This window comes from Capricornis sumatraensis, chromosome 3, assembly GCF_032405125.1.
Source record: "Capricornis sumatraensis isolate serow.1 chromosome 3, serow.2, whole genome shotgun sequence".
NCBI lineage: Eukaryota > Metazoa > Chordata > Mammalia > Artiodactyla > Bovidae > Capricornis > Capricornis sumatraensis.
In genome coordinates, this window is record NC_091071.1 from 38,602,119 (window position 1) to 38,625,462 (window position 23,344).

The window sequence follows — 23,344 nt, forward strand, 5'->3', positions numbered from 1 at the left end:
TCCTTGCTGTCCAATGGGCTCTCAAGAGTCTTCCCTAGCACCACAGTTTGAAAGCATCAAATGGACATTCCATGGGCTAAATTTGGTCTACAGATATGGGGACCTTAAACCAAAGGAAATAAGCCAGTCACAGAAGGATAAATGGTGTATTATTCACTTAGATTTGGTATCTAAAGTAGTCAAATTCATAGAAACAGGAAGCAGAATGATGGTTACTAGGGGTTGGGGAGAAGGGGAAATGGAGAGCTGTTGTCTAATGGCTATAGTTCCAGTGTTGCATGGAAAAGTTTAACACTCCTAAACTGTATAGGTAAAAATGTTAAATTTTATTTATTTTTCTTGCCACAATTTTTTATAAAAAGCACAAGCGATGTCTGCAATAATTGAAATAACCAACCAACTGAAGATTGCACTAATGGTGCCTTTTGCAAAGCTGCTGGAATTCCAGTGTCTGAAGAGTATGTCTTGGGAAAGCTACACTTCAGTGGCTGTCGGCCTGCTCAAAATTTAAAATCCCAGCTCAGTCAACTTAACCTGACAGTCTATGGAGATCAAAGTTCCCTCCTAACTCAGTAATGGCCTCTGAGTGGTCACAGTTTACCTGTGAGAACTGAAAAAAAGAACTTGTATTTTAGGGATCCATGCATACTAGTCGCCAGGCCGAGCTTTCAGAATGACCCTCTAGGCATTCTGCCTGTTTAAGCTGTTGTCTGCAGCCGGCTGCGGAAAGCGAGTTTTCACAGCAGCTGGCCGCTGCGACTGATCATTCGTCTTCCTCAGATCAAAGTCCCCTTTCCAGACTCGCCTGAGCAGGTGTTCCGTCTGGTATCAAGCAGAAAGCCTATTCTGGAATCAGAGTCAATTTTCAAAGCGAAGAGAAAGGCTTGTGGAATGAATGGCCCCAGGTTTGTTCCGTAACTAAACAAGAAGTGCTGGTTGTGCAAATTGGCCATTCAAGGGATTCCCCACAGCTCTTATCTACTGCCGTTTCAGCTTATCTGTAATTGATTGATTGCCTACCAGGAGTCTTGGCCCACAGCGCCCAAGGCCTGCGGCCAAGACTTGCCCTTATAAGGGACGCCGAAGGCTCCATTCCCCCCTCCTACGGAGCCCACCTGACCTAAGCAGGGTGGGTGAGAAGCGGAGCCTTTAGGTCCCATCAGCAGGGATTTGCATCAGATACGGGCTCTCCTCTGCTGCCATTCATTATCCCTGTGACGGTGCCAGCGGCGCCTGAGAGCGTTCCCTGTCTCCGAAATGGAGCTAGTTCATTTCTGCTTTCCCTCCTCCCGAAGAAGGGCGTGCCCCGAACCCTGGAAAGCCTCCCGGGGCCAAACCCAGCCCACAAAATCGCAGCCGTAGTCCAGGGTCCTGCACGCCCAACCCGGCCAGGGGCGGACAGCTAGCCGCACGTGACCTCTCGGTACGCGACGCCAACCCTCCGGCATTGGGGCGTGGCCTCGAGGGGCGGTCGAGTGGCGATTGGCCGGGAGGTGGGGCCTGCGGCGTGCGCGCGGAGGGAGAGGGGGATGGGGGTGTGGCCCGACAGGCCGGAGAGGGCTGCGATTGGCTTGGGGCGCGTAGGGGCGTGGCCACGGGCGGCAGACCGCGGGTGGGGCCGGAGGCGGCGGGAGTCCCGGCTGCTAGCTGTGCACCTGAGAGCCGACGCCCGGGTCCGCGAAGCTGCACCCGCCGCTGTCCCCGCCGCCATGAACCGCTTCAAGGTATCCAAGTTCCGGCACACGGAGGCTCGGCCGCCCCGCCGCGAGGTAAGCCCGGCTTCCGTCGCCCCTTGCCCGGCGGCCACCCTTCCCCCGCCCCTGACTCCGCGCGGGGAGCCCCCCGAGCCCGCCTGCCCCGGGGGCGCCCCCTTAAGGCCCGGGTCAGGAGTCCAGGCCGCCCTGTGGCCCCCCGGCGGTCAGAGCCTGGCGCTCCTGAGGCACTCTGGGCTCTCGTTGAGCACCAAGGTCCTGCCTCGCAACGGGACCCTCGAGGCGGTGCCGCCCGCCCGGTGAGGCCGAGGCCTGAGGCCTACGAGGCTGCCTGCCTTCCCGGCTTCCGGTCGGCCTCGCCTGGGAGCCACAGCGCCTCCTCCCCGCCTCCTTGATCGCCCCTGCCCGGGGCTGGGGTGCGAGAGAGATGCCCCTCTCTGTCCTGGCCTTGGCGAGTCCGGGTGTGTCACTGGAGAGGGGGAGCTCCTCGGCCAGAGACGCGCCCCTCCCTTGGGTTTCCGCCGGCGCTTCCTCTCGCGGCTGGCTTGAGCTCTTCCCCTACTCAGGGTGATGCTGCCAAAGCCTGGGTGGGGCGTGGGAAGCCGAAGCAGGTGGAGGCCAGAGAAAGAGCTGAACCAGGTGGCGGGGGAGTCCCTCGGCCCGCCGGAAAGGCAGGAGGCCTGATGAGGGATGTACTTCAGAGTCGATGCCAGCTCCGGTCTGCTGTGAAACATTATTTGGAAAGCCTGGGAGTGTCTTCCAATAATGAAGAGGAGAAACTGACCTCTGGTGACCCCATCAGAGGCCATCTCAGGTCAGGACAACCTGAAGCAGAAGCCTGGTTCTGATCCTCTGGACAGTGTTTCCTGGGCACGTCCCACGTTCAGCTGCTGGAACCACAGTGGTGAACACAACAGCAATTTCCTCCCTCTCTGGTGCTTACAGGCTCAGGAGAGAGACAGACAGCAAGCATGCAGGCAGGCAAGAGCAATGCAAATTTTAATAAGTGCCCTGGGGAACACACACAGTGGCGCTGGGATTAAGATGGAGATGGACCTAGAGGTGGAATTAACCTCAGTAGGGTAGTCCAGAACGTCAGCTGGGAGGAGGTGACTTTTAAGCTAAGGCAGGAAGGGTGAGAAGCAGCTGGGCATTCGGGAAGAGTGGGGTGAGAAGGAGCCAGGTGGAGCAAGGAAAGTGGGGCAGGGTGGTTGGAGGGCAGTGAGAGGGAAGCATGATGTCAGATTAGTCCAGAGTGGACCTGCAGAGCCCGAGAGCCCCAGGAAGAAGCTGGGTTTTCTTCTGAGTGCAGCGGGGAGCCATTGAAGGGGTGGTCACTGATAGGTTCTCACATTTGCATTTAAGACGGTCACTCAGTGTAGTCAGTACACTTGGAGAGTGTCCTGACCTGAGATGGCCTAGAGTGGACTTGAGGGGCTCAATTGGACTTGTTCCTGGTGGACTTCAGTCCAGCAAGGCAAGCAGACAGGTGTGGAACTAGAGATAGCAGAGAGAGCTTAACACAGTTTACATGTTAGGGAGATGGGAGGACAGGTGGTCTGTTCTCTTTGTCAAAACTATTGTATTTCCTATCATTGTATTTGTACAGTAAACACTAGTCCAGAGGGAAGAATAATACTGGATGATAACATTTTACCCCAGCAGGTGAACACTGAAATAGAAACTAGGGTGGTGGAGGTGGTTTCCAGGACGCTGTCAGCGGGTGGGCTGGAACATGTGGGTGCCTGATGATCATCAGGGGTGCTGTGAGGTGCTGATACAAGAAATATTGGGACCTCACTGAGCTCAGTCTTAGAAAAAGAGTTGCTCTGCTCTTCTGCTGGGGTTGTTAACATTAATGTCTGTTCATGGAGGTGCATTGTTTACCTGACTATAGTACTTGATGGAAAGGCCTTGACTGTCCCCTTTCTGAGCTTGTGTATTTTCTCTCTCTGGGGCTTGGAGGAGACTCGTACTTGGTGGAGGCCTTCAGTAATGCAGTTGAGGAAGTTGAGTCCATCTATCTTAGATGCTCACTTCTCCTTTCTCTGCTTCTCTCTCCCTTTTAACAGAGTCAGTCCGCACCCTCAGCCAATACACACACTGTCCAGTTAGCCCCTTGACTTCGTTCAGCCTGAACTTCCTTCTGACATTTTCCTGCCCCTTATTAGAGAACTTATTTAATACTCAAAATTGACCCCCTTATGACAGATTGCTGTTTCAAGGACATTTTTTGTATTTTCTAAGGGGCTGTGCGTGGGGACAGGGTTTGATCCAAAGGCCTGCATCTCTAATGGTGCAGCTTTAAGGTAGAGTCTCTCTCCAGTATGCCCTACTCCCTGCTTTAGGCAGAGCCCTAGCCAACCCTTTATTGTTGTTTTTCTCTATTTTCAGGCCTGGATCAGTGACATTCGAGCAGGCACTGCCCCTTCATGTGGGAACCATATCAAAGCCAGCTGCAGCTTAATTGCATTCAACTCTGACCGTCCAGGTAGGGAGGTGAACATAGATGTGGAGAGTCACGTGTTGTCACCCTACCAAGGGCAGAAGGACAGGCTCGTTGTAGGCCAGAGGCTTGGAGGGACCTCTCGGGGTTCAGAAGTCAGCACCATGAAGGGCCTTAGACGCCTGCAAAGCGGTCAATGTGCAGTAAGCAGATGGACTTCAATTTGGGCATTTGACAGCACACATTGTATAAACGTGTCGGCTGTGGTCTTCAAGAACTTGGCCTGGAGTGGGCATGGGGGCTGTTGCTTTTGTTTCCAACAGTCCCCATATGCAACCCACTCCTCACGCGGGGGCAGCTGGGGTCAATAGGGAGGTAAAAGCTCCCTGTGTTAGTTGGGCCTCTGAAGGTTGCTAGTGATGACTCAGACCTCAAATTGACATAAGCAAGAAACAGATAAAACAGATACCATTTGGTTTATATAACTAACTTCCAGGGGGTTCAGGCAAAGCTGTATCTCACTGTATCCTGTTCCCTCAGCTCTGCTGCCCTCGGGTGACAGCTTCTTTCTCAAGTAGAACTGGGAAGGTGGCAGCTGGTGGCCCCAAGCCAACTACCAGGGCCAAACAGCGCCATAAAGAGACAACTGTGTCTTTGCATAGTCGATGTCGTGGAAGTCTTGTGTGGGGCAGGAACCGAGCCTGGGCCAACCACTCCGTCCAGAAGGATGTGGTCTTACTGTTTTTGGAGGTTCTGGGAAGGTTAGGGTTAGGCCAAGCTTTTGGGTCTCGTGTCCTTTGGGAGCCCTGGACAGTAGATCCCCTGTTAGGCCTGAAGTCAGAGCCCCTGTTTTTGTTTGACAGGTGTACTGGGCATTGTACCTCTGGAAAGCCAGGGAGAGGACAAGAGACAGGTGACTCACCTGGGCTGCCATTCAGGTGAGTAGAGACTGGACCCAGGAAGCCTGGAACTCACCCCTCCTGCCCTGGGGCAAGGGATTCCTGCTCACCTGGTCCTGCACCCCTGTGGTTGGCTGGGCCCTTCCTGTCACCCTCACTGTGGGAAAGCTGTTGCTGGTTGAGAACTCCAGCCTGGACAGAGAGGAGGGAAGCTGGTGCTCCAGGTGATTAGGCTGGAAGGAGGCGGATTTGCACCAGCCTGTGCTCCAGGCTGATGATGGCTCCCTGTCACCGTGGAAGACTCAAGCCCGTGTGGTTTTTAGCCCTCTGTGCTTGTCTGGAGCCCAGCAGATCACCTCTCACAGCAGGCATCCTCCCAGCCAGGCAGGCTGCTGAGGGCCCTCCAAGGAGGGGGCGGGTTGGGCTGCAGAGCCAGAGATGGGCCCTCACAAAGAGAGCTTTTGTCCACCCCTGCAGCTGCTTCTGGGGGCGCCCAGCAGTCCACCTGGCAGCCTGCCCACATCGAGGGAACGGTTTGGTCTTCTCAGGCTGCAGCAGCGCCTCTTCTTTCCTCGTCCAGCTGCAGTGGCCACGGGCCCAGACCCTCTGGCCTGTGTTCCTGGCTGCCTGTTGGGTGGCTTGGGGTGAGAGAAGGGCGCTGATCCTCCATCCCCAGTCTGGGTGTGCAGCTCAGTGTCTCAGTCCTGATGCAGAGGGTTGGCAGTTAATAAGATGACGGTAGTGAAGAATGATGGAGCTTTCCGTGGGCGCTCAGCACTGTCTTCGTTTTCTTACCCCATCCTTGTTTAAAACTTAAAACAACTTTGTCAAGGTATTGTTTACATACTTATAAACATTGCTTGTTTTATTTGAAGCATTTGATGACTTTTGTTAAAGTTACGGGGTCGGGTATCCCACCATTGAGTTAGAGCATTTCCTTTATCCTGGAAAGACCCCCCCTCATGTCCCTTGGCAGTTAATGTGTTTGCCTCAGGCGCTGAAGCCTCAGGCATTCATGGACGTTTCTGCCTCTGCAGCAGGGGCTGCGAGCTACTGTGTGGCCAGAACTGGCCCGCTGCCTGTCTTTGTAAATAGTTTTATTGGATCGCGGCCACACCTCTTCATTGACTTATGGTCTGTGGCTGCTTTTCCCAACAATTGCAGAGTTAAGGAGACGGGTACCGTATGTCCCTCGAAGCCTGAAATGTTTTCTGTCCCGGCCTTCACGGAAAACGTTGTTTGATTTCTGCTCTGTGGACTGGCCTTCTCTGGACGTTTCACATAAATGGATTCACGTTATATGTAGCCTTTCAAATCTGGTCTGTTTCATTCGGCATAATGTCTTTGTGATCCATCTAATGTAGCCCATAGACGAATTCTGCTTTCTCATCCTTTTTCATACCTTTCTGAAGTAGGTTTCTGTTTTTATTTTCTATCTGACTGCACCATACAGCTTGCAGAATCTTAGCTCCCCGACCAGGGATTGAACGTGGAACCATGACAGTGAAAACACCAGGTCCTAACCACTGGACCACCAGGGAATTCTCAAGAAGTAGGTTTTTAAATAACCGATTTTTCAGCTAAGAAAACCAAGGCTCAAAGGGATTATTAGGAGCTTAGCGATGCTGGCATTGCTGCTGGCAGAGCCAGAGTCGGAACCCAGGTATTTTAGGCACAGTGCTGTTGGCTTTGTGATTTTTCTTCACAGGGAAGCAGCCCCAAGTTGGAGCTGTATGTAGGGTGGTGAGGGCCCTGTTACTGGAAGCTGGACTGGGCTTCGTTGGTGGATCGTAGCCTCTCTGTGGCTCCAGCTTTTCAGCACCTCTCCCCAAGGGAGCAGCCTTGCCTGGAAACTGCTCCTGGGGGCGCTTCACTCCAGCTCCTCAGACTCTACCCTCAGGGCGCCAGGCACGCCTCTCCCCTTTGGGTGCTGGTGGAGGGTCGGGGGGGACTGCAGTGACGGGGGTTTTGGCTGCTGCTCTGACTTTGGGATGCCCTGCCTTCTGGGACACCTTCTGCCTCTCAGCTCTCGGGTGGCGCTTTGGTGTGGGGAACAGAATGCTGGGCAGCATCTGGAGACCGTTTCTGCAGGACTGGGCTGGGGGACAGTGGCCGAGAGCATGCTGTGATGTGGGAAAGGCCGCGAGCTGTTGTGCTGAGGTTGTAGGTTCTGAAGCTGGGCTGACTGCCTGACCTTCAGCCTATCCCCTTCTTAGCTGTGCAGCTCTGGGCAAGTTACTTAACCTCTCTGTCCTCATGTTCTCATCCTCCACTTGGGGATGAGGCCACAGTGCCATTCTGAGGGTCGTTGTGAGGATTTGGTGAGATGAACCCTCAGGGCACGGTCCTACAGCCCAGCACAGCTGGGCGCCCAGATCAGCCGCTGCTCATTCCCTTGGGGAGGCCAGAATCTACACCCAGCCTGGGCCCTGCCCTATCCTGTCAGGAGCCCGCAGGGTTGGGTGGCAGGGATTCTGTGATCAGGAGTCCAGATTGGGGTTTTCCCAGGAGTGCCTGTCCCTGTCCGCCCCTTCTCTTCCTTGTCTTCAGGGTCCGCTGGCCTGGGACGACAGTGTGTCTGCTTGGCCGCACTGGGGAGGCTGGCAGGAGGGTGGTCACTATGCTCCTTGCCTTGGTGACTCGGGCCTGGCTGTCCTGCTCACATCTCAACCAGCTCTACCCCGCTGAAGCCCCCAGTCTCACTTTCCTTCTGGGCTCTGGCTCACTCCGTGTGCCCCATCCCCCATCCTGGTCCCCCCAGAGCTCAGCAGTTCAGGTTTTTCAGTTGCAAGGATCTGAGACCAACTCCAGCTTTCATAAGCCACAGATTTATTGGGAGATTCTTGGGGAGCTGCTAGAACTGAAGGAGCAACTGGACACACAGGCCTTAGGAGGGTCCTGCTCAGAGCTGACTGCCGCCTCCCAGCTGGCTGCTCTCCACCCAGGGCAGTCCCTAAGGTGCCTGTCACTCAGCCTCCTGTTCCCGGTCGTATTCCCTTCAGAGAGAAGCCGGCACCTGGGCTTGGGGCGGGTGAGCTCCTGCAGGTGGGCCAGCCCTGGCTTGTCAAGTGGCAGAGAACTCCTAGGTCGGCAGTGCCACCCCAGCCCCCTCCTGCCCGGTGCCCTGACCCGTGCCACCCTCAGTGTTCTCCAGGGCCTGCTTTGCCCCCTCCAGGAAGCCCCCCTCCATGCTCAGCCCTCCTCTTGCTGCATCTGCAGAGAAGTGCGTGTCCCTGTGGTGGTGGGGAGGGTCCGTGAGCGCTGAGTAGCCCGTGGTCTGTCCTGTTTGTGATTCCCTTGGGGGCTGGCACTTGTTTTTGTTCACCCGAACTGGGCTCTGGATTTTGCGCGAATGCAGGTGCCTGGTGACATGGGGAGCTTCCCACCCATCCTGCCAGTCTCTTGCTGGGCCCTTGGCCACCAGGGGCCACAGGGGTCTGGGCCTGTGTCTGGCAGGTGGGGACTGTGGTGTTGGCCCACCGTCTCTAGAGTGCGCTCCCCTTGAGGATTTCCAGCCTGCCATCGTGTGGGCAGAGGGGTCAGCCCGGAGGCCCTGGGCTGTGGTTCTGGCCTTGGGAGAGGGCACAGTGGATTGGAACAGGACATTGATCCTCGTCTGGCCGTGTCAGCTGTTTCTCTCCCACAGACCTGGTCACGGACTTGGACTTTTCCCCCTTCGATGACTTCCTCCTGGCCACGGCCTCAGCCGACAGGACGGTGAGTGGAGCGGCTGGAAGACCTGTTTGAGGCCTTATGAGGCCCAGGGCCCTGCTGGTTCCCAGTCCAGCCCCTCCTGCTAAGTCCCGCCCCACCACATCAACTCTCATGCGCCCCCGGGAACTTGCTCTGAGCCACAGCTGTGACCTGTGCCCTGCTGCACGGCTCCTGCAGACAGCAGGGCCCGGGTGGGGTGGTGGGAGTCCTGGAGGGGACAGAGCACAGTGCCTGGCTCCCCCACTCCCACGTCTTCCCCTCGGCCCCCCAGCCCGCCCCTCCCTTCCCCTGGAGTGGGGGCACCCGGAACAAGGCTGGATGGAGGCAGGGAGACCCCCCCCGCCCCCACCAGCCCTGGGCTTAGAGACTCACTCTTCTCTGCAGGTGAAAGTGTGGCGACTGCCGGCATCTGGCCAGGCTCTGCCCTCGGGGCCCGGGCTGCTGCTGGGCCCCGAGGACGCCCAGGTGCAGGTGCTGCAGTTCCACCCCACCGCCGACGGCATCCTGCTGAGCGTGGCGGGCAGGGCTGCCAAGGTCTGGGACGCCACCAAGCAGCAGCCCCTCACAGGTAGGGCCACCGCGACGGCCCCTCCCCGGGCAGCCCCGTCTGGCACCACTTTCTGTCTGTTTGCAATTTCGGTAATGTGAGTTTCAAGACACGTGTCAGGTTTCACATGTGTGTGATATATATATGTATATGTAGTTACGTGTGTATGTATCTGTGTATTTGTTTAACTGTGCGTGTATATATAATATATAATTTTACAAGACTTGTTAACAAGCACCCTGACCCTCCCCACTTTCCATAGCCGTCTGTTTTCATCTCATTTGGCTGTTTTTTCTGCATTCTTCTTCATATGTCTAAATAACTTCCTTATACTGTTATTTCTTGACTTGTGTGTCATTTCAGTTTTGAAAGCAGACTGCTAATTTCTCCTCTAGGAGATGAGAATTTTGCTGTCTTCGCCACTTCCCCCTGTCCCTGCACAGTGCTGCTGCTTCATTTCCCCCGGTGTGTGTCCTGGTCCATCGGACTGCTCCAACAGAATCCCATAGACTGGGATCATAACTGGGTTGTAAACATTTATTTCTCAGTTTGGGAATCTGGAGGTCTGAGATCCAGGCACGGGAGAGGACCTGCTTCCTGGTTCGCAGGTGGCTGTCTCTTCACACGGAGGCAGGGGTGAGGGAGCTCTCAGGGGTCTCTCTTATAAGAGCACCGAGCCCTTTCATGAGTGTAACCTTATCGCTTCCCAGTGGCCCTGCTTCCAGATTCCATCCCAGTGGGAGTTAGGTTTCAACCTGTGAATCTGGGGGCACACCAACATTCAGACCACGAATAGGCAGTGGCAGCTGTGGGTCAGAATCTTTAGTGTTTGTGTGATTTTGACCCATCAACAGGGACCCACCAAGGAGCCTAGGCATTTTCTGAGACAGAGTTGCCAAATCCTTTCTGCGGAGTCCTCCTAGACAAGTTCATCCCCTTTTTAGGGGATAGACGTGAAGCTCAGAGAACTGAAGGACCGACTTGCCCTGCAGGGCTGTGCAGACTGTCCAGGGCTGTGCAGGGTCACCGTGGTGGTGTCCCCACCTCTGGGGGAGGGACAAAGGGCCAACAGCATAACGGGTCTGAGGGACCCGCCTTCTGACAGTATCAGTTCCTGAGAAGTCACTCAGCATTCACCATGGAGCTGTCTTGTGCCCCAAGGGACCTGAAATTCAAGGTGCTCCTCGCCCCCAGTGTGCTCCTGGTGCAGTTGAGAGCCGCCCGACCTTGCAGTGGAGGTGAAGGCCACCAGGCAGTGTGTCATCAGGGAGTCACCGCAGCTGTAACTTCCGTCTCAGGCCCTTCTTGTCTGCCCAGCACTGTGCCGAGAGCTTCACACGGGGCTGTTGCCGTTCCCGTATAGTAGCTGAGGTTAAATAACGTGACTGAGGCCGCAGCTCAAGCAGGTGACAGGGCTGGGATTAACTTGAGGGAGGTAGACCTTGGCATGGTAGTTACCTTGGGCTGCAGAAAAAATTACCCCCAAACCCAGAGGCTTAAGAGAACTGAAAACATTTATCAGCGCCAGGGATTTGGGAGCAGCTTAGCTGGGTGGCTCTGGCTCAGGGTTTCTCATGAGGTTAAGGGTCCCACTGTCAGCCGGGGCTGCTGTCACCTGAAGGCTGGACTGGCCTAGGAGGATCTGCTTTTTAGATGGTTCACTCTGACGGTGCAGGCTGTGGGTAAAAGGCCTCAGTTCTCCCCTGTTGGCCTCCCCGTGGGCTGCTTGATCACCCTCACCACATGGCAGCTGCTTCCCCAGGGGACAGTCCCAGAGAAGCAGCAAGGAGGAAGCTGCTTATGCTGCAGCTTTGGGAGATGCATGCCCTCTGCGAAAAGCCAGTCACCAAGTCCTGCTCACACTCAAGAGGAAAGGGCTTGGGCTGCACATTTTGTTCATGTATATTTTACGTTTGTTTGGCTGCACCAGGTCTTAGTTGTGGCATGTGGGATCTAGTTCCTTGACCAGGGATCGAACCCAGGCCCCCTGCAATAAAAGCGCCCAGTCTTAGCCACTGGACCACCAGGGAAGTTGCTGGGGTGCACATTTTGAAAGGAGGAGGTGTTAGTTTCCTAGGGTTGCCGCAAGTTGAGGAGTATAACGTAACATTTATTATCTCGCAACTCTGGAGACCAGAGTCTGGAATCAAAGTGTTGGTAAGGTTGATTCCTTCTGAGGCTGCACAGGAGACTCTGGACCAGGCTCCCTGCCCAGTGCTCCTGTGGTTCCCGTGCTCCGTCGCCTGTTGATGGCCGTCTTCCCTCTCTTCACAGCGTCTTCTCTCTGTGCATGTTTGTCTCGGTCTGATTTCACAAGGGCACCATTCATACTGGATCAGAGTCTATCCTAGCATTATCAACTTAACTTGATCATCTGCAAAGACCCTATTTCCAAATAAAGTCACATTCACTGGTGCTGAGGATTGGGACTTTGACATCTTTTGAGGGGAGACACAATTCAGCCAGTAACTGGAGAGATGTCAAAGAATTTGTGGACACATTTTAAAATTGTCATGCTATTTGGGGAGGGAGTGAAGAAGGCCCGAGCAGGTGCCCAGGGCAGGGTTGTGTGTGACACTTCCATGGGCTGTGTGGCCCACTGCAGGGGAATGGGGAGGCATGTTGGTGGCGGGGTGAGCGAGGTGACCCAGGATCAGGAAGCTGGCTGGGGGTGTGGCCTGAGAAGAGTGGGGCTGAATGAAGCCCCGCCCCCAACCTGGAGGCCCTGCTGCCCTGGCTTCTGCACAGAAGGCACCCTCCCAGCAGCTGCCCCTTCCCCAGAGTTACCCCCAAGCCAGGCCTGCCTGCACCCGCTTTCCTGAGACTCTCACTGCCTGGGGCAGAGTGGGGGGACCCTGGACCCCTCCTGATCTTGGCTGCTTCTCTGCAGAGCTGGCGACCCATGGGGACCTGGTGCAGGGTGCCGCCTGGAGCCGGGATGGAGCCCTGCTGGGCACGACATGCAAGGTAAGGGTGAGTGGTGAGACATGAGAACGTGCCTGCCAGGGCCTGAGGCATGCCCAGCTCTGCCAGGGCAGTCGCGTCACAGAGCCCAGAACCCCAGCAGTACCTGTGAGGCTCCGCAGTACTTGTGGGGCAGCAGAGAACTGAAGCCAGGATGGCTGTTCCTCTCTGTTGTCCTCACTCCTCAGGCTCATACTTTTCTCCCAAAGCCCCCGCCCAGTGAGAAAAGCCCCACACTGGTCCTTAAGGGCTCCCGTCACCACCCTCAGCCAGCCCCTCCTGGCTGCTGGCCACTTTGTTACCGTGGCAGAGAGTTGTGTCAGGCAGCATCCACAGCAGGGCACTGTGCCAGCCCCCCTCCCCCAGGCAGTCAGCAGGCCTCAGGGTCCTTGATGACGTCAGGTCCTGTGTCCACCATGGCCCGTGCTGGTGGGGGCGGCCAGTGTAGGTCCGAGGATCATAGACAAAAGGATAATTGTGACCGCTGACGGTGACCCAGGCTATTTAAAGAGGGATCAGAGGTGCTTTGAGTGGTAAGAGACGCCAGGGAGGCCTGGCCTCTGACCAGGGCCTGGGAGGGGAGGGCTCCTGGTGCGGGGCCGGGGGAGCGGGCTGTTGCAGAGGGCAGAACCGTGAGCACACCATCAGGCTTGTTACTGTAGAAGCAGCTGGAAAGCAGCGGAGTGTTTAAAGCCAGACAGGGTGGGGGTGTGAGGGGAGCAGGTCTGCACCGTGAGGCTCCCTGGCCACAGTGTGGACAGAGCATCTGGCCAGTGTGGTCAGGGGAAGAAAGGAGGGGTGTCCAAAGCAGAGGTGGAGCGACCTTCGGGGGAGGGAAGGAGGAGCCTCCCGGGCAGGGGGCAATGCAGACAAGACACAGAGTACCCAAGAGGGCTGGGGGGGCGTGTCACGAGGCCAGCTCCTGGGTCGCAGGCTGGAGGAGGGCCTGCCCCCGAGACCGTGGGGTCGGAGGCCCCAGGACGTCCCAGTGATGTCTGTTGAGTCCAGGGACTGGGCTTTGGGCAGCGGTCTGAGCTGAAGGTGGGGGTCTGTGTTCATGTAGTACCTGCAGGGTCTGAGCTGAAGGTGGGGGCCTGTGTTCATGTGGCACCCGCAGGGTCTGAGCTGAAGGTGGGGGCCTGTGTTCATGTGGCACCTGCAGGGTCTGAGCTGAAGGTGGGGGCCTGTGTTCATGTGGTACCTGCAGGGTCTGAGCTGAAGGTGGGGGCCTGTGTTCATGTGGCACCCGCAGAGGGACGGGAGCCCCGAGTGGGAGGGAAGGGGTGAGAGGAGGTAGAGGGAGCGAGGAGGGACAGAACCCATGAGGAGACAGGGAGCCCCCGGTGGGGGGAGGGTGCGTTTGGGGAGGAGTCTGCATGGAAGCAGCTGGCAGTGCACGACCTTCAGGAGCCTGTGAGATGTCTTCTGCCTGAAGCCGCCCATGAAGGAAGGAGCCTACACAGGCTCTTCTGGGAAGTTGGCTCAGGCTTCCCAGGGACAGTGAGGTTGGGGCTACCCTGCTGAGGAGGCGACAGATGTCCCAGGCAGAAGGACTAACACAGTCCTGACAGACACCGAAAGAGACAGGGAGGGAGGAGACATGGAGGCAGGAGGGAAGGGGATTGTCACAAAGTGTCTCCTTTTGATCACCCAAATACAGTATTTTGCTAAGTCACTTCAGTTGTGTCTGACTCTTTATGACCCCATGGACTGTAGCCCGCCAGGCTCCTCTGTCCGTGGGATTCTCCAGGCAAGAATACTGGAATGGGTTGCCATTCCCTTTTCCAGGGGATCTTCCTGACCCAGGGATCAAACCTGCTTTGGCAGCAGGTTCTTTACCACTAGTACCACCTGGGAAGCCCAAGTATAGTGTGGGGTTGACCAAAACGTTTATCTGGGTTTTTCCATAGCATCTTTTTTTTTTTTTGCCCCTTAATATTTATTTATTTATCTGGCTGGGCTGGGTCATAGTTGTGGTGTGTGGGATTTTTAGTTGGAGGCTGTGGAATCTAGTTCCCTGACTAGGGACCGAACCCAGGCCCCTGGCACTGGGAGTGTAGTCTTAGCCACTGGACCACCCGGAAAGTCCCTCTGTACATAGTATCCACATTATTCTACCCTGTACATTTTTTGTCCCGCGTAATAAACATTTTTTTCTTTCAGTTTATCAAAGATTTAACAAATGTCACAGGAAGTATTTTATCACATAGATTCACAGTTTGCTTAGTGGAGGGCCTGCTCTCGGAAGTGTGGATTACTTCCACTTTGTGTCACTGTGTTACAAACTATAACATTTGGATGTATCTCTATAGAGGGTTGTTCCCCTTTGTTCTCTGTAACTTCCTTAGCCTGGAGCAGGGGCAAGACTTTTTCTGTGAAGAGCCTGGTGGTAGAGACTCCAGGTTCTACAGACCAGACTGTCTCCGTCAGCACCGCCTGGTAAAGCGGCAGCTATGGACAGTATGTATATGACGTGAGAGCTGCAGCCTCGTGGCCATCCAGCCTGTGGCCTCTGCCCCACGTCCCCTCGGCTTCAGGCCCCCACCCCAGCCCCAGGCAGGGTGTCTGGGGAGCAGGTGTCTAGGGGCTGGACATGGGTCATTTCCTGTGGAGCAGCCAGAGGTACCAGCCCTCCCCAGAGCTCACAGCCCAGCTGGGCCTGGTGTGAACCAGACCCCAGTGTGGTTGGAGCTCCCAGAGGGGTCACAAATGAGGCTGCAGAGGAATTAATTGGAAGGCAGGCGTGTCTCCCAGGGGTCCTGCCATGTTCAGAGATGGCCAGTGAAGGCGTGCAGCCACGGGGAGGGGAGGGTGGGCTGAGGGCAAGTGAGGGTGTGTTTTGAAAGGCAATAGGCACCCCTAGCATTGGGGGTGACCTGATCAGATGGCGCTCTGGGGGTGGGGTGACAGCGAGGAGCATGGCAGCCTGGGAGGGGGCAGGACAGTGAAGAGTGGCTCCCTGAGGAGGGCCTGCCAGAGCCCAGGAGAACCTAGAGAACCCAGGGAGGGGACGAGAGCCTCCGGTCTGGGGATTGTGTGCAGAGGGCTCGGGGGCTGCATCAGAACCATCCCTGTTGAGACAAGGGGCTCATGCTGTCCCCACGCTGACCGTGTGCATGGGTGTGGGTGGCGGTGCGGGAGGGGTGACCGCTGTGGGCCCTCAGCATCCAGGGCTGAAGGCCCTCACCACCCAGCCTGCGGCCAGGCTGCCCCTGAGGTACTACCCCCAGGGGCTCCCAGACTCCAGACTGGCCTCCTGCTTTGGGGTGGGGGGGTGTCCAGCCCCTTCTCCCCAGCAGTCTGAGTTCCATTTACCATCAAAATTGGGCGCTAACTGGGGCAAGTGGAGAGAGAAGATCCATCTAGTCACAGAGCCCCACTTCCCCATCGGGTCCCAAGACGATGACTCAGCTCCATGCCTGCTGGTGTCTTCGTGGGGAGGATTAGTGGGGCCATCCAGCTCCGAGTCTGGTGGAACTCTGGCCCTCTGCACCCGGAGCCCAAAGGTGCAGGGACAAGAAGCAAAGATTTCCCAAGGGGATCGCTGGAGTGGTGCCTGGTGGAGGCGCCCCCGTTCCCGCCCCCTCAGTTGCTCTGCCTGTGAGGCTGGCCCCTTCCTGCTCCTGTCCCAGCTGCTACCCCTGCAGGAAAGGAAAAGTGGGTGGCCACTAGGGGGCTCACTGGCCCCACAGATGGCTGGACGCGGCCGGCTAGGCCTGCTTGGCGGGGTGGGCTGCGCTGGTGAGCTCAGTGCTGTGCTGGCCCCGCCAGCGCCATGCCAGCCCCCAGTGCCCTGTCTGGACCCTGGTCTGTACCTGACACTGGGATTCTACGTTCCGTGGCCCAGCTCCCCAGGTGCCTCTGACCTCTGAGAACTGCTGCCATCACGTCCAGTGCACCCTGGGTTTCCCAGGTCACGGAGCACGTGAGTGGTGGAGCTGGCGTCCTAACCCTGGCCCTTTTGTCTCCACGGTAGGGGGAGTGCCCTTTGCTGCCAGGAGGCCTTCTGTCTTGCCTGTCACCTCGAGATCCAGCGCTGCCCCTGCTTGACCCGCCCTCCTTCTGGCTCCTGCTGCCGTCTCTGTCCTTAGCCTCCGGTGGTTCTTTCCTGGCCCCCACTGTCTTTTCTGTGTTTATTGCTGTCTCCGTCTGTGTCTCTGTTTTTCCCCATCCTCTCACTGTTCTTTCTGCCTCGGTCCTGTGTCCCTCACTGGCTGGCCCCATCTGTCTGATCTCTGTCTGTAAGCAAACTCGTCCCGAACCTGAGACTGTAGAGTAGACAGTGCCTCAGGGTTAATCCCTGGACTGTGCCTGGTGCCCACCTGGCACATAGCAAGGGCTCCGTAAACTACGGCCGCAAGGCTGTGCTGGGCGAGACCCGAGAACCCTGGGACCCTGCCAGGTGTCAGGAAGGCCTGGCTTTCGAGGACTCTCCAGCGTGGACCCCTGCCTTGTCCATCTGTGCGCTTGCCCAGTGCCCCCTATTTCTGCCATGCCCTCCCCGCGTGACTTTGTCTTCCCTGCATGTCACGTGCCCTCAGACTCCCGTCTCCTCATCTTCAGTCATGCTCTGTCCTCTTCCTCAAATGCCTTTCCCTTTCCAGCCCAAGCTCCGCTTGTCCTTTGGGCTCAAGTCAGGTCTGGTTCCTCCCCAGAGTTACCTGTGACCACCTCTGAGTGGCAGACCCCAGCACTGTCTGCATCCCAGGCACCCGGGAGGGACCAGGCAGGCAGGGCTGGGAGTCATATATCCCCCTCCATCCCCGCTCCATCTTGCATCAGTGAGGTGTACTTGTTAAAGTTAAACCAGTGTTGCTACAGTAACTAAAGCCCACAGTTTACATTAGGGTTCACTCCACGTACTTCCTGTGGGTTCCCACAAGTGCACGATGTCCTGTGTCCCTCCTTACAACATCACACAGGATAGTTCTGCTCCTCTAAGAAAGTGCCCCATGCTTAACCTGTTCATGCCTGCCTGCCTCTTCCCAGACCCTCAGCAACCACTGATCTTTGTGCTGTCTCCGTAAGAGATTCGACTTCTCCTGGATGTTGAGTGTCACATAGGTGGAATCATGGAATGTGTAGCCTTTCCAGATTGAATTATTTCACTTACCTAGTAATATTCATTTATGTATGGGTCTTCCCTACCTTTTTGCGGACTGATAGCTATTTTTTCAATTTTGGCATAAAAACGCTTATAAAATTTACTACTGTAACCATTCTAAGTGTACAGTTCTCATATTAAGTATTTTACATTGTTCTGAAGTTGAATCTCTGCACGCATTGAACAACTTCTCTTTGCCCCCTTCTCCAGCCCCTCGTAATCATTTTACTTTCCATACCTAGGAATTTGACTACTTTAAACATCTCATATAAGTAGAATCATACACTGTTTGTCTTCCTATAACTGACTGACTTTATTTAGCATAATGTTCCTCAGTAGCGTCAGTTGCTCAGTCATGTCCGACTCTTTGTGACCCCATGAACTATAGACCACCAGGCTCCTCTGTCCATGGAATTCTTCAGGCAAGAATACTGGAGTGGGTTGCCATTTGCTTCTCCAGGGGATCTTCCTGACCCAGGGATTGAACCCAGGTCTCCTGCATTGCAGACAGGTTCTTTACTCTGAGCCACCAGGGAAGCCCATGATGTCCTTAAGCTTCCTCTATATTATAGCATGTGACGTAATTTCCTTTTTCAGTCTGAATAATGTTTCATTGAATGCATTTTGTTTATCCATTCATCAGTCAGTGGACCCGTGGATTGCCTCTGGATCTTGGATTTTGTGAATAATGCTGCTGTGAACATGGGTGTGCAAATATTTCTTTGTTACCCTGTTCCCAGTTCTTTTGGGTTTATACACAGAAGTGGAATTGCTGGATCATATGGTAATTCTATTTTTAATTTTTTGAGGAACTGCTTGACTGTTTTCCATATCATCTGTACTGTTTTATATTCCCACAAACAGCGCATAAGGGTTCCAACTTTCCACATCCTCACCAACACTTGTTATATTCTGGGGTTTTTTTAATTAATTCATTTATTTTTGGTCACACCCAATGGCATGTGGAACTTCCCCAACTGGGAGTCAAACCCATGCTCCCTGCATCAGAAGGGTAGAGCCTTAAACTCCCAACCACAAGGGAAGTCCTATTCCGGGTTTTTTTGACAGCAACCATTCCGTTGATGAGAGATGCAAAATCTTAACCATGATTTTGATTTGTGTTTCTCTGGGAATTAATCATGTTCAACATCTCTTCACATGCTTGTTGGCCATTTGTGTATCTTTGGAGAAGTGTCTATTGAAGTCCTGTGCCCATTTTTAATTGGGTTATTTGGTTTTTTTTTTGTAATGTAAGTTCTTTATATTGTCAAGCGCAAGGTCACCGAGGTTTTCTCATATGCTGTCTGCTAGAGGTTTTATTGGAGAAGGCAATGGCACCCCACTCCAGTACTCTTGCCTGGGAAGTCCCATGGACGGAGGAGCCTGGTGGGCTGTAGTCTATGGGGTCGCGAAGAGTCGAACGCAACTGAACGACTTCACTTTCACTTTTCACTTTCATGCATTGGAGAAGGGAATGGCAACCCACTCCAGTGTTCTTGCCTGGAGAATCCCAGGGATGGGGGAGCCTGGTGGGCTGCCGTCTGTGGGGTCACACAGAGTCAGACACGACTGAAGCGACTAAGCAGCAGAGGTTTTATAATAAAGGTTTGCATTTTAATGTTTAAGTGTATGTTCCATTCTTAGTTGATTTTTGTGAAAGACGTAAAGTGCATGCCCAGATGGATTTCTTTGCATGTGGATACCCAGTTGCTCCAGTGCCATTTGTTGCAAAGACTGTCTTTGCTCCTGTGTTGGAGACCAGCTGGCTGTAGCTAAGGGGTTCTCTCTCCGTGCTTTGTTCCATTCCATTGGTCTGTTTGTCTGTCTTGTGTGGACCCACACTGCCCTGATTCCCAGAGCTTTAGGATATACTCCAGACCAGCAGTCCACCACCTTTGTTCTCCTCCTTTCCTGCTGTGTCGACCATTCTGAGTCTCTTGCCTGTCCACATAAAGTTCAGAGTCAGTGGGTTGATATTCACAAAGTAACGTGTTGGGATTTTCATTGGGATCATATTGAATCTGTATGTCAAGTTGGGAAGAACTGATATCTTGACAATACTGATTGTTCCTAACTGTGAACATGGATTAGCTCTCCATTTAAGTCTGTGATTTCTTTCATCAGAGTTTGGTAGTGTTCCTTGTGTCCATCTTATATATATTTTGTTAGATGTATAGCTAAATATTTCTGGGGTGTTTTTTTGGGGGGTGCTGATATAAGCAATATTGTTTTACATTTCGAATTCCAATTGTTCATCGCTGGTTGATTGTTTTTTGAAATAAGAAAATATGAACCGTGCTGACTGAAACAAAGGGGAGCCATGCTAAGATGTAAAAATAAAAAGCTGACCACCTCTCACCTGCCTCAGCCCTGGTTCCCAGTGTTAACACACGTCCCGTACCTGTCAAGACCGTTCTCCTTACTCAGCACTCTTGCAAAACATACAGGAATGTGGTCAGACAAATGGAGGTTTTGTTTGTTTTTAACCACAGTAGAATCACACCACCACGAATTACTGGGCATCTTCCCTTTTGCATTTAACAGTTCATCACGGCCAAACCTGTAAATAGTCAGTGGATATAGATTCTGTCCCCCTCCCCCAGTCCTTTATGCATGTATGTTTGTGTACACGTTCACACACTCACACACGCAGAGCGATTATTCCACAGAAATAAAGCTGTTTAAAGCATGGGCGTTTTGTTTTATTTTATTTTATTTTTTCTTTTTCTATCTCTTCCCATCCCCACCTTTGGGTATTCTGAACCAGTAACTGCATACTGAGTGATAGATGGATGTGTAAGCATGCCATCCTGGTTAGACGCCAGGTTCAGTGTAGAAGTGATGTTGTCCTGTGAGCCCCTCTAGCCTGGACAGGCCCAGACACGTATGGCAGCTGGGAACCTCGAGTTTGGTTCTGTGCTTTGGTTTCTGTGTCTGACGGGGTCGTGGGATAGCACAGTTTTGCAAGGTGGTTAGAAAGATGGGGCGAGATCATACGCTTAGTAGGTGCTCAGGAAATGTGAACCCTTGTCACTGGGTTCTCTGTTGTGGGCGCCTGGGGCTGGCAAGGAGGCCTGCCCCTTGCTGTGAGAAGGAGGAACCTGGGCTGGAGAGGGCTTGTCTGGTGGGTGATGCTTGCCCTGTGTACTGTGGGGCAGGACCATCAGAGCCTGGGGTTGGGGTAGGCCGGCATACCGGCCCCGAGAGACCCTCCCTGCCCTAATTGTGCTGTTTTCTCTTCTCGGCTTTTCCAGGACAAGCAGCTGCGGATCTTCGACCCCAGAGCAAAGCCTGAGGCTGCCCAGGTGAGTCGTGTGGGCAGCAGGGCTGGGATGAGGCTGCAGCAGGTGTGGGCAGGGCAGCCGGCCTCTGGCACACAGGTTCTGCCATGCCCGTGCCCTGGCCCAGGCCCAGCGGGCACATGAGGGTCACCTGGGTGGTGGTTCCTGCTGCTCAGGCTGTTTCTGGGAAGCGTGTTGCGGCTTGGGAAGGTCCAGCTTTGACCACAGGGTGGGGCGCAGCCAGGCTGCCCACAGGCCTTCAGTGGAGCCATCCTGTGGCTTCAGAAAGCTAATTTGAGATGCCAAGTTCCTCTTCTTTGAGACCTTCATCCCCTCCCAGCTTTCCTGGTACTGTCAGCGGAGGTTGGCCACAGAGGAGCAAAGAGACCCAGCCCCTGCCTTCCGCACCCCTCCAGGTCCTGGGCCCTGAGCGTGTTTGGTCCAGTCTCCCAGCCAGCACTGGGGGGCCTGCCCGACCCATGGGCCCTGGGCCCTGAGCGTGTCTGGTCCGTGTCTGGCTGTGCACAGGTACGTGTGGCCCCTCAAGTTCCGAGAGAGAGGCCAGGCCGCGGGTTCATGCTGCAGGCACCGAGCCACTGGGGACTCGTTCAGTCGTTCGAGGGCAGCCCACTGCCAGGCACAGAATGTTCCACAGTGAACAACACGGGGCAGTTGCTGGGGGTTTCTCTTGTGGGAGCGCTTTGACACTTCCCCAGGGAGCTGGCTCAGGGCAGAGGCTGGGGTGATGCTGCAGACAGCCTGGGGCAGGACAGGTTGGCCCAGGAGCCCAAGCGAGGGGCCTGTCACCTGTGTCGTGGGAGCTGTCGGGGTTATAAGGCAGCAGTGAGGTGGATGGGTTTACATTTTTCAAAGTTTTTCTAGAAGCTGAGGTGCTATCTTTCCCAAGGAAGGTGCAGTGCAGTTCAGGGTCCTGGCACCAGCTGGTGGGAAGAGCTCCCCAGCGAGGCCCCAGGCCCAGCACAGATGCCTCAGCTCCGTATCTAGGGCCTGTTCCCCGCCCAAGGTCAAGGCTGAACTACCAGTCTAACTCCAAGCAGAAGCCAGGGGGCTGTATTCCCTCTGAGACATACACACACAACACACAAAGACACACACACACATCCAACAGCCTAAACCCAAGTAGCAGTAGCCAGAGGGCTACATTCCCCCAACCCAATACGTACACACCCACACACAACACACACACACAGATACACACACACACATCCACCAGTCTAAACCCAAGTAGCAGTAGCCAGGGGGTGACATTCCCCCGACCCAGTATGTACACACACACATAGAGTCCCCCAAGGCGGGCACACACACACACCTTCACACAGCTAGCTGCAGCTCTTTGTCTAGGACAGGGCAGTCAGCTCCACCTCCAACTGGCCAACCACCTAAAGGAGGCCCTGTCCTGGCAGGTGAGCCAGGCCCAGCAGAAGTGGCTTTGGCCCCACCCTGGCCGTGCTTCCACCCACAAGGCTGGCCCCGGTCCTTCGGCCCCATCGCCCTGTGACCAGTGGGCCAGCCATTTGAGCCTCAGGGCAGCCTGAACAGCCAGCTTCCCTGCAGCTTTCTGCGGAACGCCTCCAGTGTTTGCCCAGAGAGAAGGACCAGGCTCAGCTCAAGGAGAGAGACGGCAGCGCTGTCCGCTCAGCTTTCTCTGGTCTGTCACCCTCTCCTCGCCAGGGTCCGTGCAGGCCCGGCGCCGGGCATCTCCATCCCAGCCCCAGCCAGGCAGCGCCCCTGGCCCGTCCCCCGGCTGAGCGCTTTCCTCCCCTCCGTCCCCCCCAGTGAGGGGGAGGCGGCGACGGTGCTGAGGTGGAGATGGAGTGGCCGCCGTCCAAGGGCTGCGAGTTCAGCGAGGCGGGGGGAGCCCCCCTGAAGGGGGTTTCTGGGCTGAGGAGACCTGGGAAGAGCGTGGGTGGCTGCCACCCCCTCGCCGCTCCTGGGCCGGTGCCTGTGCTCGGCCCCTCAGCCCGTGGGCGCGGGGGCAGCGGGGCCTGGAATGCCGCCCTCCGCCCGGCCCTGCCCCCCGCTTCCGCCGGGGCATCTGGCCCGCACCTGGCTTCCATTAGGAAAACCACTGCTGGCGGCCGGGTCGGCATGAGCTGAGGGGCCAGCTTGGGGGAGAAGCCTTCTGGGAGCGCCTCCTCCTGGGATGCTCCTCACACAGAGCGGGCACTGCCCTCCCTCTGGCCTCCGCCCCCCCTGTCCCTGGGCCATCCCCGCGGGCTGGGACCTGGGGGCTCCTCCCCCACTGTCTTTTCTGGGCCTGGCCCCTGGCAGCTGGCGCTTGGAGCAGGAGATGCTTGGGCGGCTCCCTCCTGCTCACGCCCCCCACTTTGTGTTTTGGTTCCATTGATGACAGATTACTGTGTCCTAGGCCCTTGGCATGCACAGCCTCCTTCCACCCTCCTGAGCATCCTGTCAAGTCAGCCCTTTGGTCACTTTTGTCCCCAGGGTCACAACAGCTCACAGCGGAGGCGAGTTGGGTCCATCTCACTCCAGAGCCCCTTCACTGTGGCAGGGCCCCAGGGGCCGGGGAGAGGGGGTGGCTGAGGCCCTAAAGCCACGGCCGTGCCAGGGAAGGTAGCTGCCGTGGTGAGGGAATGCCGAGGGATGGGGAGGCTTGGGCCGGCCGGCCTGGGCAGGAGCAGTCAGAGGACCCCCG

General features: G+C 55.7%; 1 protein-coding gene across 2 annotated transcripts in view; it reads left to right on the top strand.

The window, feature by feature from the left end:
• Positions 1-1,633: 1,633 nt before the first annotated feature.
• The window catches only part of LOC138075278 (coronin-7), a 61,325-nt gene continuing 39,614 nt past the window's right edge, over positions 1,634-23,344 (top strand). For both annotated transcript variants that reach the window (XM_068966948.1, XM_068966949.1), the window contains exons 1-7: positions 1,634-1,769; positions 4,107-4,203; positions 5,022-5,096; positions 8,704-8,774; positions 9,156-9,339; positions 12,209-12,285; positions 20,641-20,691. In XM_068966948.1, coding sequence (XP_068823049.1) covers positions 1,710-1,769; positions 4,107-4,203; positions 5,022-5,096; positions 8,704-8,774; positions 9,156-9,339; positions 12,209-12,285; positions 20,641-20,691 — 615 coding nt within the window. In that variant the 5' untranslated portion in view covers positions 1,634-1,709. The remainder of the gene's footprint in view (positions 1,770-4,106; positions 4,204-5,021; positions 5,097-8,703; positions 8,775-9,155; positions 9,340-12,208; positions 12,286-20,640; positions 20,692-23,344) is intronic.